The sequence below is a fragment of the Callithrix jacchus genome, chromosome 15 (assembly GCF_049354715.1).
Source record: "Callithrix jacchus isolate 240 chromosome 15, calJac240_pri, whole genome shotgun sequence".
NCBI lineage: Eukaryota > Metazoa > Chordata > Mammalia > Primates > Cebidae > Callithrix > Callithrix jacchus.
The window spans coordinates 36,017,898-36,032,645 of NC_133516.1; the positions used below are offsets into that span (position 1 = coordinate 36,017,898).

General features: G+C 46.5%; 1 protein-coding gene across 48 annotated transcripts in view; it reads left to right on the plus strand.

Moving 5' to 3' along the window:
- The first annotated feature begins 345 nt into the window (after window positions 1-345).
- CACNA1D (calcium voltage-gated channel subunit alpha1 D) overlaps window positions 346-14,748 on the plus strand; it is a 322,332-nt gene continuing 307,929 nt past the window's right edge. For 25 of the 48 annotated variants that reach the window (XR_013527364.1, XM_054245744.2, XM_035275844.3 and 22 more), the window contains exons 1-3: window positions 2,122-2,346; window positions 3,492-3,801; window positions 8,183-8,288. Coding sequence is in view for 46 of the 48 variants with exons in the window: in XM_054245744.2 (XP_054101719.2) it covers window positions 2,268-2,346; window positions 3,492-3,801; window positions 8,183-8,288 (495 nt within the window). In the remaining 2 variants the exon portion in view is untranslated. Of the gene's footprint in view, window positions 522-940; window positions 1,574-2,121; window positions 2,347-3,491; window positions 3,802-8,182; window positions 8,289-14,748 lie in introns of those variants that run through there. The other 23 variants (XM_078351159.1, XM_078351167.1, XM_078351168.1 and 20 more) reach the window with 6 other exon arrangements.

Sequence of the window (14,748 nt, forward strand, 5' to 3'; positions counted from 1 at the left end):
CGTTTGCAAACCTCCCCACCCTAAATCCGAGCCAGCGAAGGTATCAAAAAACAAACTACTCCCTTCAGCTCCCAGACTGGAGGCAACAGTTTCAGCAGCACTGTCTATTTCCTTGAGCAACACGAGCGATTTGAAAGACCTTGGCTTTGACTTCCCTGTACCTGCCTCCAAATACACATAGGGGCGGGGTGGGATAGGGTAGGGGTGATATTGCCTCCCCGCAACCCCGTGGCCCTCCGCGACGCCAGGCCCGGCACAGGGGTGGGGAGAAGAAGGGGGGTGCCCTGGATTGGCTGTTCCAGCTGCAGGCAGTTACCTGGGGGCAGTGAGCGCTCTCTAGAGAGCAGAGCCCGGCTGCCCTATACCCGCGCGTCCAGAAATGACCCGAGGAAAGGAGGGAGCGCCCGCCCGGCTCCGGAACTGCGGGGAGCCCGGGCGAGCCTTGAAGAGGGTGCGCAGGGAGACCGCAGCCGCTACCGCCCGCTAGCACCTGTGCTCCCAGGGGGCGGGGTCTCCTCCAGGTGTGCGCAGAGGGAGGGCGGCGCGGAGCCCGGGCCGGCGCGGGAGCTCGAGCGGTCCCCCAGCCCAGAAATGGGCCGGGAGGAGCGCTTCATCCGCACCCCAGTGCCGCGGGAGCCACTGGCACCGCCCGCCTCCTCCGGGGTCCGGGGTTTGAGCGCACCGTGCGGCGCCGAGGGGGTTAACCGGGCAGCCCGCTGCTGGAGCGCGCTTAACCCTTTGGCGCCCGCAGGTCAGCCGTGCCAGGCCGGGGTGGCGGCACCCCGAGTCCCACGCGGCGGCGGCCATCCCGAGCGCGCGGGCGGTTTCGGGCAGATCGCCGCGCCGGGCAGCCGACCCTCCGGGGCGCGGCGCGGGCCGTGGGAGGCTCGGGGCGGGCGGGGGGCGGGGGACGGCGGCGGGCGCGCAGCGTCGCCAGGGCGAAGTCGGCGTGCGGCGCGGCGCGGCGGGCGCGGAGCGAGCGGGCGGGCGGGCGCCTCCGTCCCCGGATGTGAGCTCCGGCTGCCCGCGGTCCCGAGCCAGCGGCGGCGCGGGCGGCGGCGTCGGGCACCGGGCACCGCGGCGGGCTGGCGGGCGGACGGACGGGCATGGGGGGCGCGCCGAGCAGCCCCGGCAGCCGGGCCGGCATCACCGCGGCTTATCTCCGCTAGAGTAGGGGACAAGCCAGTTCTCCTTTGCAGCAAAAAATTACATGTATATATTATTAAGATAATATATACATCGGATTTTATTTTTTTTTAAAAAGTTTATTTTGCTCCATTTTTGGAAAAGAGCTTGGGCGGCGAGCGGTTTTTTTTTTTTTTTTTTTTATATCAATTATCCTTATTTTCTGTTATTTGTCCTCGTCCCTCCCCACCCCCTGCTGAAGCGAGAATACGGGAAGGGACCGCAGCTCCTACCTATTGGTGATCCCCTTCCCCATTCCGCCCCCGCCCAACGCCCAGCACAGTGCCCTGCACACAGTAGTCGCTCAATAAATGTTCGTGGATGATGATGATGATGATGATGAAAAAAATGCAGCATCAACGGCAGCAGCAAGCGGACCACGCGAACGGTGAGCAGCCAGAGCCCGGGCACCCGCTGCCAAATCGGATCCTGTCACGGTCTTCCAGCCCCCTCCCCCTTCCCCGCGGGGCCGGGTGGGTTGAGGGCGTTGGGTAGGGTGCTGCCAGCTCGGTGTCGTCTACACAGAGAGGGACATGCGTGACTGCCACTCCGCGCTCCCCTCCAGGCCCTGAATGTCAGAGTTAATTCTGCATTTGTGGGGTGGGGGTGGCCGTGGAGTGTGTGGAGCACTGTGCAGCCGGAGGGGCGGCGAGTCGGGGTGATTCGGGTTCAGTGTCCTCGGGCTCAACTTTCCTTCTGCGCCCCCGAGCTATGGCAGGGGGCCGTGAGTCTTCAGCCGGAGCCCCCTTGCCAGCCTCTCCTCGCCTTCCACTCCTCCCCCGCCCCCTCATTGACTAGGAAGAAGGTCCCTGGTGGCATCCGGAAAATTCTAGGATTGCCCAGTTTCGCCCTCCACGCCGGTGGGTGAAGTACACCCCTCCCCTCGCGGGGGAGGCCTGGCCTTGGTGTCATCGGGGGAAGGGGCTCGGGTGGAGCGTGCATTCCCGCTCCTTCGCAGGCTGTGCACACGTCGGTAACCTAGCAATGCCCGGGGAGCGGCTGCCGCTGTGGGGCTCCCCTCCCCAGCCCTGGCCCTGGCACCACGTGCAGCTTCCAGCCGGCCGGGGCTGGGTCGAGGGAGGATGGAGCAGCTTCTGGCCAGCCCTCCCCTTTGGAGACCGCCAGAGTCCCCCAACCCTGGTCGGCTGGAAGCCTTTCCGGGTGAGCGGTCCCCTAGGGAGAAGATTGGCACGACTTGTCCCCGGTTCCGATTGCGGGCTCCTCGCCCGCTTTGCCTCCTTCTCAGGCTTTCAGACCGATGCTTGCTTTGACTCTTTACTTAGCAATAATTGGTTTTGCAAACGCCCATTCTCTACCTTTCTGCCACCTCTCTCACTTTGACTTCTGCTTCAGTGAGGAGACTGTGGCGGAAGGCGGCAGGTGCCTGGGAGATCTGCCTGGGAGGTGGCCTGACCCAAAGCTGGTGGGGGCTTTGCATAGGGAGCCTCGTTGGGTTTCTGCCTTGTGTGCACCTGGATGCTAGCCTACAGAGAGATAATTCCCTCTTAGGCCTGGAGGCCCTTGGCATAATCCAGCCAGTCTATCCTAGGTGCAGGGGTGCAGGCTGACTGCCTTGCCTCTCTAGATGCTGGCTTGGCGGATGCTGCTGCAATTTAAAATGCAAAAAAGCCCTAAAGATGTTTTCTGTTTTCGGAAGCCTGTGGAGGAAATGAGTCCCAAGCATCATGAATTTTCATTTGCAGGAAGTGTCAGCGCATAATCTAGATATTTGTTATGGGGTTTTTGGTATTGCCTGGGTGCCTGTGGAAGATCCCCCCCCTCCACCCCGTACTGAAAAAAAATGCATTTGTGGCTGTGGAAAGATGTTGGAGTAACACCCTGAAAATGATTAAGACTATTGAATTATTGGTGCTGCCTTTTTTTTTTCTTGGTGATAGTGGTAGTTATGTTAGAGAAAAGCTGTTGTACCTATCTGTTAACTCATTAGAGATAGATGGGTTTTAAAAATCAGAGATGTGGATTAAACATGGGAATAGCCTCAGTTTTGTCAGAATAAATGCACTAAAAGACCCTTTGTGAAGACTTGATGTGAAGGAGGACTAACTCTGCTGGGTGTGATGCAGCAGTGATCCTGTTTGATTGACACTGAGACCAGAGCTCGTGGACTTTCTTGCCTCTCTAGCTGACTAAACCCCAGCTTGTGAAAAATAGGACATGAGATTCAAAATGGAAACATAGGAATGAATGATTACCCCGGTTATTGATGGGAGACAACCTTTGATTTTTTTCTCCTACACATTGGATCCTCATTAAAAAAAAATCTTTGTTTTTCTCCTTCTCCCCAGAGGCAAACTATGCAAGAGGCACCAGACTCCCTCTTTCTGGTGAAGGACCAACTTCTCAGCCGAATAGCTCCAAGCAAACTGTCCTGTCTTGGCAAGCTGCAATCGATGCTGCTAGACAGGCCAAGGCTGCCCAAACTATGAGCACCTCCGCACCCCCACCTGTAGGATCTCTCTCCCAAAGAAAACGTCAGCAATACGCCAAGAGCAAAAAACAGGGTAACTCGTCCAACAGCCGACCTGCCCGCGCCCTTTTCTGTTTATCACTCAATAACCCCATCCGAAGAGCCTGCATTAGTATAGTGGAATGGAAGTATCCTTTTTTTGGGGATAGTCTTTCTCGTTTTCTGTTTTACCGTCTGTTTTTTTTTAAAAGGACTTGCTTTCTGAAATGACACAAAGCTGTAGCAGTCTGGAATTCGAGCAACAGAAGTTGTATGTAAGGGGTTTCATTGTATATACCTTCCTGTCTCCTCGGGTTGCAGAGGGGTGGCTGTACGGGTATATTTAGCCCACTGTCTGGGTGTGTGTGTAGTAGTAGTGGGGGGAGGGAACGAAAGCCTGAAACTTCACAGTGGTAGATAATTAAAATGGGAAACCAACTTTTGGTCATTGGATATTAGACAGTTAGTTTTAAATTCTGTGTTGTTTTTGGGCAATACCATGCACTGAACCTATTGCAAATAAGGCATACAGATTAGAAAAAAAAAAAAGGACTGTATGAGACTCTACTGGAATACATTTTTGACCTTTAGTAGAATCTTCTCATTCTCATGTTTGAATTTGCTTCTGCAACTACAATTAATGCTAAGGTTGCTTCTAGTCTGACATTTGGTGATTCTAATTATTCAGGTAGCTACAGATATGAACACGTGCTTCCTAGGGAGAAATTACTTTTGATTTTTTTTTTTCTGATCAATGCTATAACTTCTTGGAATTTCCTTTTGACAAGTTCTAAGAAAGCATTTGAAATGTGAGCGTGAGGGAGCCAAAGAAGGGAGAGGTTGGTGTGTGCCTCTTCTTCCTGAGCCCTTATGAGTTATAGAATAGCCCTCTCAGTGGAGGAATTTGCAGTTGCTGCCTTTATAAAAAATTCTGTCTATGTCCTTGGACTGGAGTTACATATCTGGGTGTCTCCTTTGTATTTTTAAAATTGAACTCCAAGTGCCCCAGAATGGTTGTCATGTCCAAGATCTTGGGAAACGATTGTGCTTCAGCCTGCTTAACCTCTTCCCAAATCTGGAGGCCAACCTCTTCAGAGAAGATTGACTGAGGCCTTCTTTCTGAGCAAATGGCTTTTTAATTAGGCAGATGATTCATTGGTCTGGGTAACATGAAGCATTTCCTTTCCCCAGAAGTGCGTTTGGAACTGACAGGGGCCTTAGAGCAATTCCTAACTATAGGAAGGGGTGTGAATATAGGAATTTCCCCCCACCAGGCCCAGAAGGATGGAGGGGCCATACCAAAAGGGGAAGATGTTGGCAACCAGCTAGAAAGTGGAGCTGAAATCTCCTTATAATTTGAGAATCAAGCTCGGCAGCTATTTGCATGCGCTCTGTCTCAACTGGCTGTTTTCTCTGCTCGTGGACAGGAGTTAAGATGAGGTAACTGTGTAGAAAGGTTTTGGAGAGAGGAGTCAAATGCTAGCATAGGGTTCGAGGGGTTCTCGTGGGTTTTCATTTTGCAACAGATGTCCCTTCTCTAGAGTGAGTTATAGTGTCTCTCACATAGGTGGGGTTGTGTGCGTGCATTTTCTCTTGAAGTTCTCTAGTCTGAGAACCAGGAGGGAGCTCAGTAAGCCAGCATGTGGCCCAGTGGCATTGCTGGAGTCATGGCAGTGGTTGTACCTTGCCAGAAGATCTTCTCCTCCTTGGATTGGCTTGACATGACTCTGAGTAAGCAGAGATCTCCTTGTGGGGTCACTGATTTTGTGTGGAATAGGTGGGAGGCCTGATGCTGTTTCTCTTTGTGCACAGTAATGTGTACATAGCAGTTTTTGCGTGTAGAGTGAATTCCTGGATCACGCTGCTGTCTCCCTTCCTTCAGTTGCCAGACACATGTGTACAGGAGTTAGGGGATGTGGCTGCCAATTCAGGGAGAAGTCTGTTTACAAATGGGATAGTTTGTAAAATAGATAGATCCTTAAGGAATATATAATTTTTTTTTTAAAAAATGACAATTTCCTTCTAATTTAGGGAGCAGGCTATAGAAATCCTTTCCACCCCAGCCAGCTCTGTCAGGCCCAGTCCGCAGTGGGAGAGCAAGGGTCCTTTGTTTTAACAGACAAGCATGACAGAGTGTCCTGCCCCTGAGGGAGTGAGGGATATTCTCCTCATCAGAAGGAATTGTTAAGATCAGACCCATCTATTTTTCTATTGCTCTATTCTGCTTCACTTGTGAAAATTTTATGGCAGTGAGATGGTATCCACTTGTACCTGGAGACTGAAACTGGACCAACATAAAGTAAAAATACAACTTAGGTTTAGTCCTACTGAACAGTGTTAGTGTTTCTCAGAGGTGCTGGTTTATCGTTTAGGGATTAGAAAATTGAAAAGGAAGAATGGTAGTGTGAGGGAGGGAAGAGACTATTGTGTTTCTATAGAGAACAACATTGGGGCCCTTGACTTTTTAGATTTCAGTGGGGACCTGTGAAAAGGAAAAATGGAAAGGGAATTCTCAAGTCTTCCTAAGGTGGGCTTGTCTGAAAGTTGGATCCCTGGGTGAAAAAGATTTTTTTTTTTTTGAGACGGAGTTTCGCTCTTGTTACCCAGGCTGGAGTGCAATGGCGTGATCTTGGCTCACCGCAACCTCCGCCTCCTGGGTTCAAGCAATTCTCCTGCCTCAGCCTCCCGAGTCGCTGGAACTACAGGCGCACGCCACCATGCCCAGCTAATTTTTGTATTTTTAGTAGAGATGGGGTTTTACCTTGTTGACCAAGATGGTCTAGATCTCTTGACCTTGTGATCCACCCGCCTCTGCCTCCCAAAGTGCTGGGATTATAGGCGTGAGCCACCTCGCCCAGCCAAAAAAGATTTTGTAATATTAGATGAGTTAAGAGAACTTAAGTCATCTAATATTTTGTAATATTAGATGACTTAAGAGTTAAGCTGATTGGCTTAAAAGAAAACCATCAAAATTAATAAGGGAATAATGTTATTCATTGCCTTTTTTTCGATGTGTTATCAAAGCTCTTTGAGAATGGAGGTTTTATGAAACTCAAGATCTCTGCAGAGGCTGGGCACGGTGGCTCATGCCTGTAATTCCAGCATTTTGGGATGTGAAGGTGAGCAGATTGCTTGAGACCAGGAGTTCAAGACCAGCCTGGGCAACATGACAAAACCCCTATCTCTACTAAAAAAAAAAAAAATTAGCTAGCCTGGTGGCACATGCCTGTAGTCCCAGCTACTTGGGAGGCTGAGGTGGGAGGATGGCTTGAGCCTGGGAGGCGGAGTTTGCAGCAGGCTGAGATTGCATCAGTGGACTCCAGCCTCAGTGACAGTGAGACCCCATTTCAAAAAAAAAAAAAAAGGTATCTTTAGGGAGGTAAAGGGTATTTGTTTTCTGCAGCATTTTTGGATTTTCCAAAAGAATGTCAGGACAGATGGAGGATAGTTCTGTTTGTATCCTCCAGTTTCATGTATGTTGAGGTATTAGTCAAACCATGGCCTTGCCTCTTGTGGGTAAGAGTGTATAGGCGAAGCACTGTTGTAAAATCAAGCCCAGGAATTGCAGATGAGGCTGGTGCTCGGGAAACCTTGCATTTGGAAAGGCTGAAAACCCAACGAAGAAAAACAGTCATTTTGGCAGATGTCAAATTTTGTATTGCCAGTTTTGACAATGTCTCTTAATAACACCAGAATGTTTAGGCAAGTATTTCTTGAAGGCTGATCTCACAGTGATTCTTCCAGATAGACCACCGAGATTGAAAATTATTAAACCCTACTTTTAATTGTCTGGTGCTGATTTCTTATGGCTTTTTAATTTGTTTACAAATTGAGCATGGTAACAGAATATTATAAACTGAGCTTCAGTCCAGTTCTAATCTGAAACAGTTATAGCCATTGATTCCTCTAGCAGAGAAAGCAGAGGCAGGAGCTGAAGCCTGGCTCGCTGCTGATCACGTCTGAGGTATTGGAACATGCCATGAGAAAGTCACAGGTAGAACGGAGAAGGTCCTGGTGACTTGGCCTGGCCCGATCCAGACAGGCGATTTAGGCTGACCCTGCCAAGAATAGACCCTGAGAAAATGGCTCTAACACATGGAGGCAAGGATCTGCGGAAGAGATTTACCCCATGATGACTTCCCTGTGTCTACCACAGCTGGGAACTTAGTAAGGCCCTTGTCACTTTTAAACCTATAAGAAGCAGAAAACTGGTTCATACTGTGCCCTAATTGGATGTACTTTTCGGTTTCAGTAGACAGTATGCAGCAGAAGAATGAGTGTAACATGATCCTTGCAACAGAAGGAAAGGACGTTTGATAGGAGAGGTCATTTGATAGGAGGCTCCACTGTGAGATGACCACTGACGATTACTTCTGCTGAAAACCTACCAGTTTCCGCAGTCAGCCGAAATATGATTTGTATATGCCATTTTCATTTTAAAGGTGCTTCCCAAGTGGTGTGATCGGGAGTGTGATGAGGGACATGGTTTGTGTTTCCATAACACATATATACCTTAACAAGATTTTTCAGACCATTTGACATATTTATATTATTGGCTATTTTTGCCAATTGTGTGGCCTTAGCTATTTACATCCCATTCCCTGAAGATGATTCTAATTCAACAAATCATAACTTGGTAAGTGTCCTGAGAGTTCCTGCTGGTCCTGGTATATGGCTATCATTTGCTTCTATGCTTACGCTGGCAGCTTGCCTTCTGGGTGGTTGAAGTTTACAGCCATGCATGTGGTGTTTCTTGGAGCTTTGCAACAGTGGCTTTTTGTTTGTTTGTTTTAACCTGTACTCTCAAATTTATACTGAATGAAAGTATTTAAAGTCATCAATCTTTTATAAATAGACATAGGATTGTTATGGAAGAGATTTGTAGCAGATTTTCTCTCCACATAAGATTTTGCTACCATTGTTTTCCTGATAATGTTAGATTTTTTTCTTTTGTTTTTTAAGTGTTCTTGGGAGTGGTGGGTACTTTGGTCATTTGTTCTGGTAAGTAGAGAATTATCATAGGCTTTGTACATGAACTATTTTTAGAGAAGTAGAATACAACAAAACTAATAAATCTACATCGAGCATAATTTGGAGAATAATATATATTATTGAATGCATGATATGGTATTAAAGTTTCTACTCTATGTCCTGTGAAATGCCCCCACATCCTATGAAGTGTCCCGAGATAAAATAATTGTATGGTTAAATAAGTCAGGATGCTTTCATATACTTTGCTGCCTTCTTAAAGATTTATAGTGCACGCTAGCTTAGTAAAAGCTTTGGGAAGTTCTGCAGTTAAAAAACAGGTTTCCTTCTGTTTAACTCAGCTAGTCCCTAAAAGTAATCAGTCATAAATTCTTTAAACATTTTTTTTTTCTTTTGGCAAATGACTTTAACATCATGGAACCGGTGGTCCATGGAACTTCCTTTGGGAAAGGTTGATATAGTTTAAAAAAAAAAAAGCACTGAAGAGCACTAGACTGCCACTAGGATGTTGTCCCAGTCACCTGTCAACTAGTTGTATTTGGGGTCATTTTTCATACCTTTCTGCATTGCCATGCAGCTACCAGCAATTGGGAGGATTGGATAAGAAGATTGCTAGGATCGTTTTTACCTCTGACATTCTGCAATCTTTCTTTGATGATTCAGAAGCCATTTCAGGATTTTTCTGGTGCTGCAGCATCCTTCTTGCAAGGATTGGTTCTTTGCAGTCAGAAGCCATGCAGGATGGTAGATGAAGGGGAGCCCATGCTGGATAACAGGAAACTCTATTGTTTTTCTTCTTTTCTCTTAGCTGGTTCCGTTTGTTTTTGGCTTCTCATGTTGAAGCTCTATTTTAGCAGGGCTGGATGTTCCTAACTGAGCGAGCGTTGTAAAGGCAAACACACTAGGCTCTCCCTTGTGTGGGAGAGCTCTGCTGGCTTCTGAAGATAGTGAAATTATGCTCTTGTGAATAAGCCTTAACGATTTATGTACAGGATTTCATGTTACATTTAAAATGTTGTGGCACATTTCAGATGTAATGTGATGTATATTTGTATTTGGGATTTGGTACTTTGATATCTAGAGAATTTTCTAAAAATTTTGGGTATTGTTCCTGAAAATATAACTATAAATGGGAGTTGGATAACCACATAAACACTGGTAGTATGTATTTTTACTATACCAGAGATCATTGGTGTAACTTTGAACATTTTACATAGCTTTTGATTTGTTTGTAGCCATGTGACATTAGATGATTGTTTTAAAGAAAAAGCAGACGTGGTGTGAAGCCTCCCATCAATGGAGATAGATCATGGTAGTCGAGGCCAGAGATGGTGTTAGCCTTCTTACCAAATTTAACGACGTGGATGGTGACCCAGATTTTTGCTTTTTGTAGCTCAAGAGAACATGATTAAACAAACTTAGAAAATAAATACCTTTCAGAAAGCAGATTAATTCAGATCAATGGAATAATTAATTTAGCTGCATGTGTAAGCCAATTAATATTCTGAAATTTTCGAAGGGAAATTCAGGGCACTGATATAAGTGCTGTCAGACCATTTGGATTTCTCATCTAAGAAGCGAGGAAATGAAATACAAGAAATAGATAAATCTCTCTTCTTCCTTTTGTACTCCCTCTCTAGTGAATCCTTTCTTGACAATTCTTAAGCATTGGACTTTTTTTTTAAAGGGGGATTTGGCAGTGTGTTAATTTCACAGGCCTTTCTAAAAGCCAACGTGTATTCCTTTGACCTCTTCACATAGTATTCTGAAACTCATGGCGTTCAACTTGGTGTCTTTGACTTGGATGGTCACATGGCCAGATGAGTTTATACTCTGCTTTACTCTTTAAATACTTCCTTTCCCTCTGTGGGAAGGGAAGATCTTGTGGATTTCCTTCTGACTTTTAGCAAGGTCCCATGCCATGTTGGTCCTCCCATGAGGGAGCTGGATTTTTTTTTTTTTTTTTTAATACATTTGACCCAATTTGTACCAGAGTGATTGCTCTATTTTTGGGATTGGTTTAGAGGCAGCTAAATGAAGCTTATTTTTCATCTGTAGTAAATACCTTTCATTTAATGTGAATGGTAAAAATCAAAGGGCAGAGTCTGAAATGAGTTGGAAAGCTGCATGTATCCAGAAGCTGCTGGTTTTCTTTGCCTGATAGCTCCATGGGAAAGGTGTGTGTTGAGCAGTTAGAGTGAGATTCAGGGCCAGCTTTATAGGTGATGTTTCTGCCTGTTACCAGTTACCTAGTAAAATTACTACTTTTGTTGGGTAAGTGGCCATCCCCATTAACCCAATGTGTCTTTGTTCTGGATAGGATGTAACTCAGCTAGTTTTGGGATTTGGAAACTACCTTGGGGGGTGGGGGCAGAAGCTTTCCCAAGGATAGTTTTTGTTCTTTATTTATTTTTTAAAAATATAAACACTCTCAAGTTTTTATGCAGCTTTCATTTATGGACTTGCAGGGACTGGTGGAGGCTGAATTCATGGAAACGGCACAACTCAGTTCCCACAGTAATATCCCTCCTAGTTCAGTTGGTAGCAGTGTTTCCTCAGTTTCACTTACGGAAAGCAAATGTCATTTATTTTATTTTCTTAGCACAGAGGAGGGGAATGCCTCTGTATCAAGTATCAGAGTGGGGATGATTACAATATCATACTTCACTGTGATGAAAAATGCTTTTTTTTAAAAAAAAATCATTCAGTTTCTTACAGGCAAACGGACATGGTTGAACAGTTGTGAGTCTGTGTAATCTGTCCCCGGTACTCTTCCTCCCGATGCTACCTCCTAGTTCTCTGGAGTGTGGAGCTGCTTAAAATTAAAAATGTCCAGAATGAGGATCTTCATCTGCCAAATCACACCTTCCTTGATCTCTACTGATGGGTGCACTCACCTCTAAGCCATCTCTAAACCAGCACTAAGTACCTGGAGGGCAAGGCCCAGGCCCATGCCCCTCTATCCCCCTATCTAGCAAAAGGCCTGATATACTAGGTGTTTTATAAACCAAGAGTCACTGTCTGTGACCTTTTTCTTGCCCCTCTTCTCATCTTGTTGTTGAGCTTGTTGGGTTTTGAGCCTGTTGACATTTTGCCTTTAAAGGCGCACAAGTCCCCTTCCTGTCCCTTCATTCCACTGTCAAGTGACTTTTGCTGGAGAAGTGATCCTGAGGCCTCAGTGTCTACCCATTGTCTACTGGGGTAAGGCCAGAGTGTGGCCGGGTTCAGCTTGGTCTGGTCCAGCTTTATTGGGTTTTGTCTCCACTCCTCTCCTTTATAGCTCTACTCATTTGTCCACAAAGGTTCCTAAACACCCCTCCTCCCCCAACTTGTCCACCTCCTGGCTTCTTTATTTGAAATGTCTCTTCCTTCGTACTGCCCCTTCTTTTTATTTTTTGAGACAGGGGTCGCCCAGGCTGGCATGCAGTGGTGTGATCTTGGCTCACTGGTGTGCAGTGGTGCAATCTTGGCTCACTGCAACCTCTGACTCTGGGGGTCAAACAATCCTCTTACCTCAGCTGCCTGAGTTGCTGGGACTACGGGCACATGCCACTGCACCTGACTAATTTTTGTATTTTTTGTAGAGATGAGGTTTCACCATCTTGCCCAGGCTGGCCTTAAACTCCTGGACTCCAGCGCTCCACCCACCTTGGCCTCCCAAAGTGCTAGGATTACAGGTGTGAGCCATGGCACCCGGCCTCTACTGCCTCTTCTTTACTGTCCCCCTTCCTTGCAGCTACTCAGGAATAATCTCAGATTATGTTTCTTCCATGAGGCCTTTCCTGAAACTGATCCAAACAATCTAAACCTCTTTTTGTGGCATTTTGCACATAAAATACCCTATATTTTTTATTTATATGCACATCTTTATCCTCTCAGGCATCTTCAGAATGCAGTTCATAGTGAAGCTTTCTGAATCCCCAGCCATGTGGGACCAGATGCTTTACAGTGGCCAGGAATGCTGTGGGACAGCTTAATTTGATTGCTTTCTTTCCTCCATGGCTAAGATCTGAGTGTAGTGTTAACTGGACTTAAAAAGCAAGTCCATTGTATCTGCATGGTCATGTAGTTCAGCAACACATGGCTTTTGCGTCTGGTGGTGTGAATAGTAATACCTGAAACACAATTTTATAACGTGGCTCCTTGGGCTTAGCCTGTATGGTGGGGGTTAGGTCTGTATGCCATTAAGACTGCATCGCTGGGCGTGGTGGCTCACGCCTGTAATCCCAGCATTTTGGGAGGCCGAGGCGGGCGGATCATGAGGTCAAGAGATCGAGACCATCCTGGTCAACATGGTGAAACCCCATCTCTACTAAAAATACAAAAAATTAGCTGGGCACAGTGGTGCGTGCCTGTAATCCCAGCTACTCAGGAGGCTGAGGCAAGAGAATTGCCTGAACCCAGGAGGCGGAGGTCGCAGTGAGCTGAGTTAGCGGCATTGCACTCCAGCCTGGGTAACAAGAGCGAAACTCTGTCTCAAAAAAAAAAAAAAAAAAAAAAAGACTGCGTCTTTGCTTGGTCTTCGTTCTCTTGGAATTAAGGTTTCTTATTTCTGTATGCCTAGGTTCTGTCTATTCTTGGACAGCTCCTATGCTGCTTCTTCCCTTCAGCCTTCTCTGATCCACTCCCTGCCTGCCTTCATCTGAGTACTTGCTTTTCCTCTGAACTCCCCTTTGCTTAGTCCACTCTCCTGTACAGACACCAGCCCCTTACCCCGGTTTGTAACTGTTATGGGAAGTGGCATGGAGTGTGATGGTCTGCCCATGGGCTGTGGGGTCTGACAGCCTGGCTCTTTGGCTGATTAGTGGAGTGACTTTGGATGAAATTAGAATATGCGATCCTAGAGGCTGAGACTGCAGTCTGATTTGGTGTATAGCCTTGTGAACTTAATCCTGGGCCTGGCACACAGGAACCACATCCGGAAATACACGTCAAATGAGTGAGTAAATAAATGAATGACCATACAAGGGCTCCATGGTATATTCTTGTAGATCATTAGTTAATTATCAACAATGGCTAATGATTAATGTTTGCTTGAGAGGCTGACTTTTTGTCCAATAGTAATGACATCCCGGGAAACACCAGGCAGAGTGCGTCTTTAATTCAGGATTGTATCTTTCTTGCTTGGCAAATTTAACTCTTTATTAAAGAGAGAAGAAAGACAAGTACTTGCTGCTTTTTGAATCTATAAGTTATAACCTGGCTTCTGTGTTAAATGTTGCACATGGGCCACATTGCAGATGATTCTATTTGGATGGATGTGTGGCTGTCACCTTTCACATAAAAATTGATTGAGCCAGTTGTAGTGGTGTGTGCCTGTAGTCCCAGCTATGTGGGAGGCTGGGGCAGGAGGCTTGCTTGAGCCCAAGAGTTTGAGACTGTAGGGGACTGTGCTCGAACCACTGTACTCTAGCCAGGGTGACAGAGCAAGACTCCATATTAAAAAAAAAAAAAAAAAAAAAAAAGGAGAGAGAGCCTCAAACTGACCAGAGTAGATGGACTAGATGGACTTGTGTAGAAAAACTCTACCCAAAGCTGGTTTCCTAATGATACAGTGTGAAACAATCCATGTGTTATACAGATAATATCTCTTTTGTTAAGCCTTATGTCATTTTGACAAAGACATTACCTTGATTGAGTATTGACAGTTTTTCCAAAATAAAATCCAACTCTTAATTGAGATTTGTGGCTGGGCACGGTAACTCACACCTGTAATCCCAGCACTTTGGGAGGCTGAGGAGGGAGGATTACTGGAGGCCAGGAGTTCAAGACCCAGACTGGGCAACTTAGTGAGATTCTGTCTCTCAAAAAAAAAATTAGCCAGGCATGGTGGTGTGCACCTGTGGTCCCAGCTACTCAGGAGACTGAGGTGGGAGGATGGCTTGTGCCTGGGAGGTCAAGGCTGCAGTGAGCTGTGATTGTGCTACCGCGCTCTGGCCTGAGTAACAGAATGAGACCCTGTCTGAAAAATAAAGAAAAAAAATGAATTTAGATTTTTTACTATTAAAATTCCTTAGGAAGAATTCCAGTGGGGGTCCTTGCTCATGTGGTTTGTTTTTTAAAATGTGAATATTATTATTTTATAGTCATACCTATGCAATGAACCT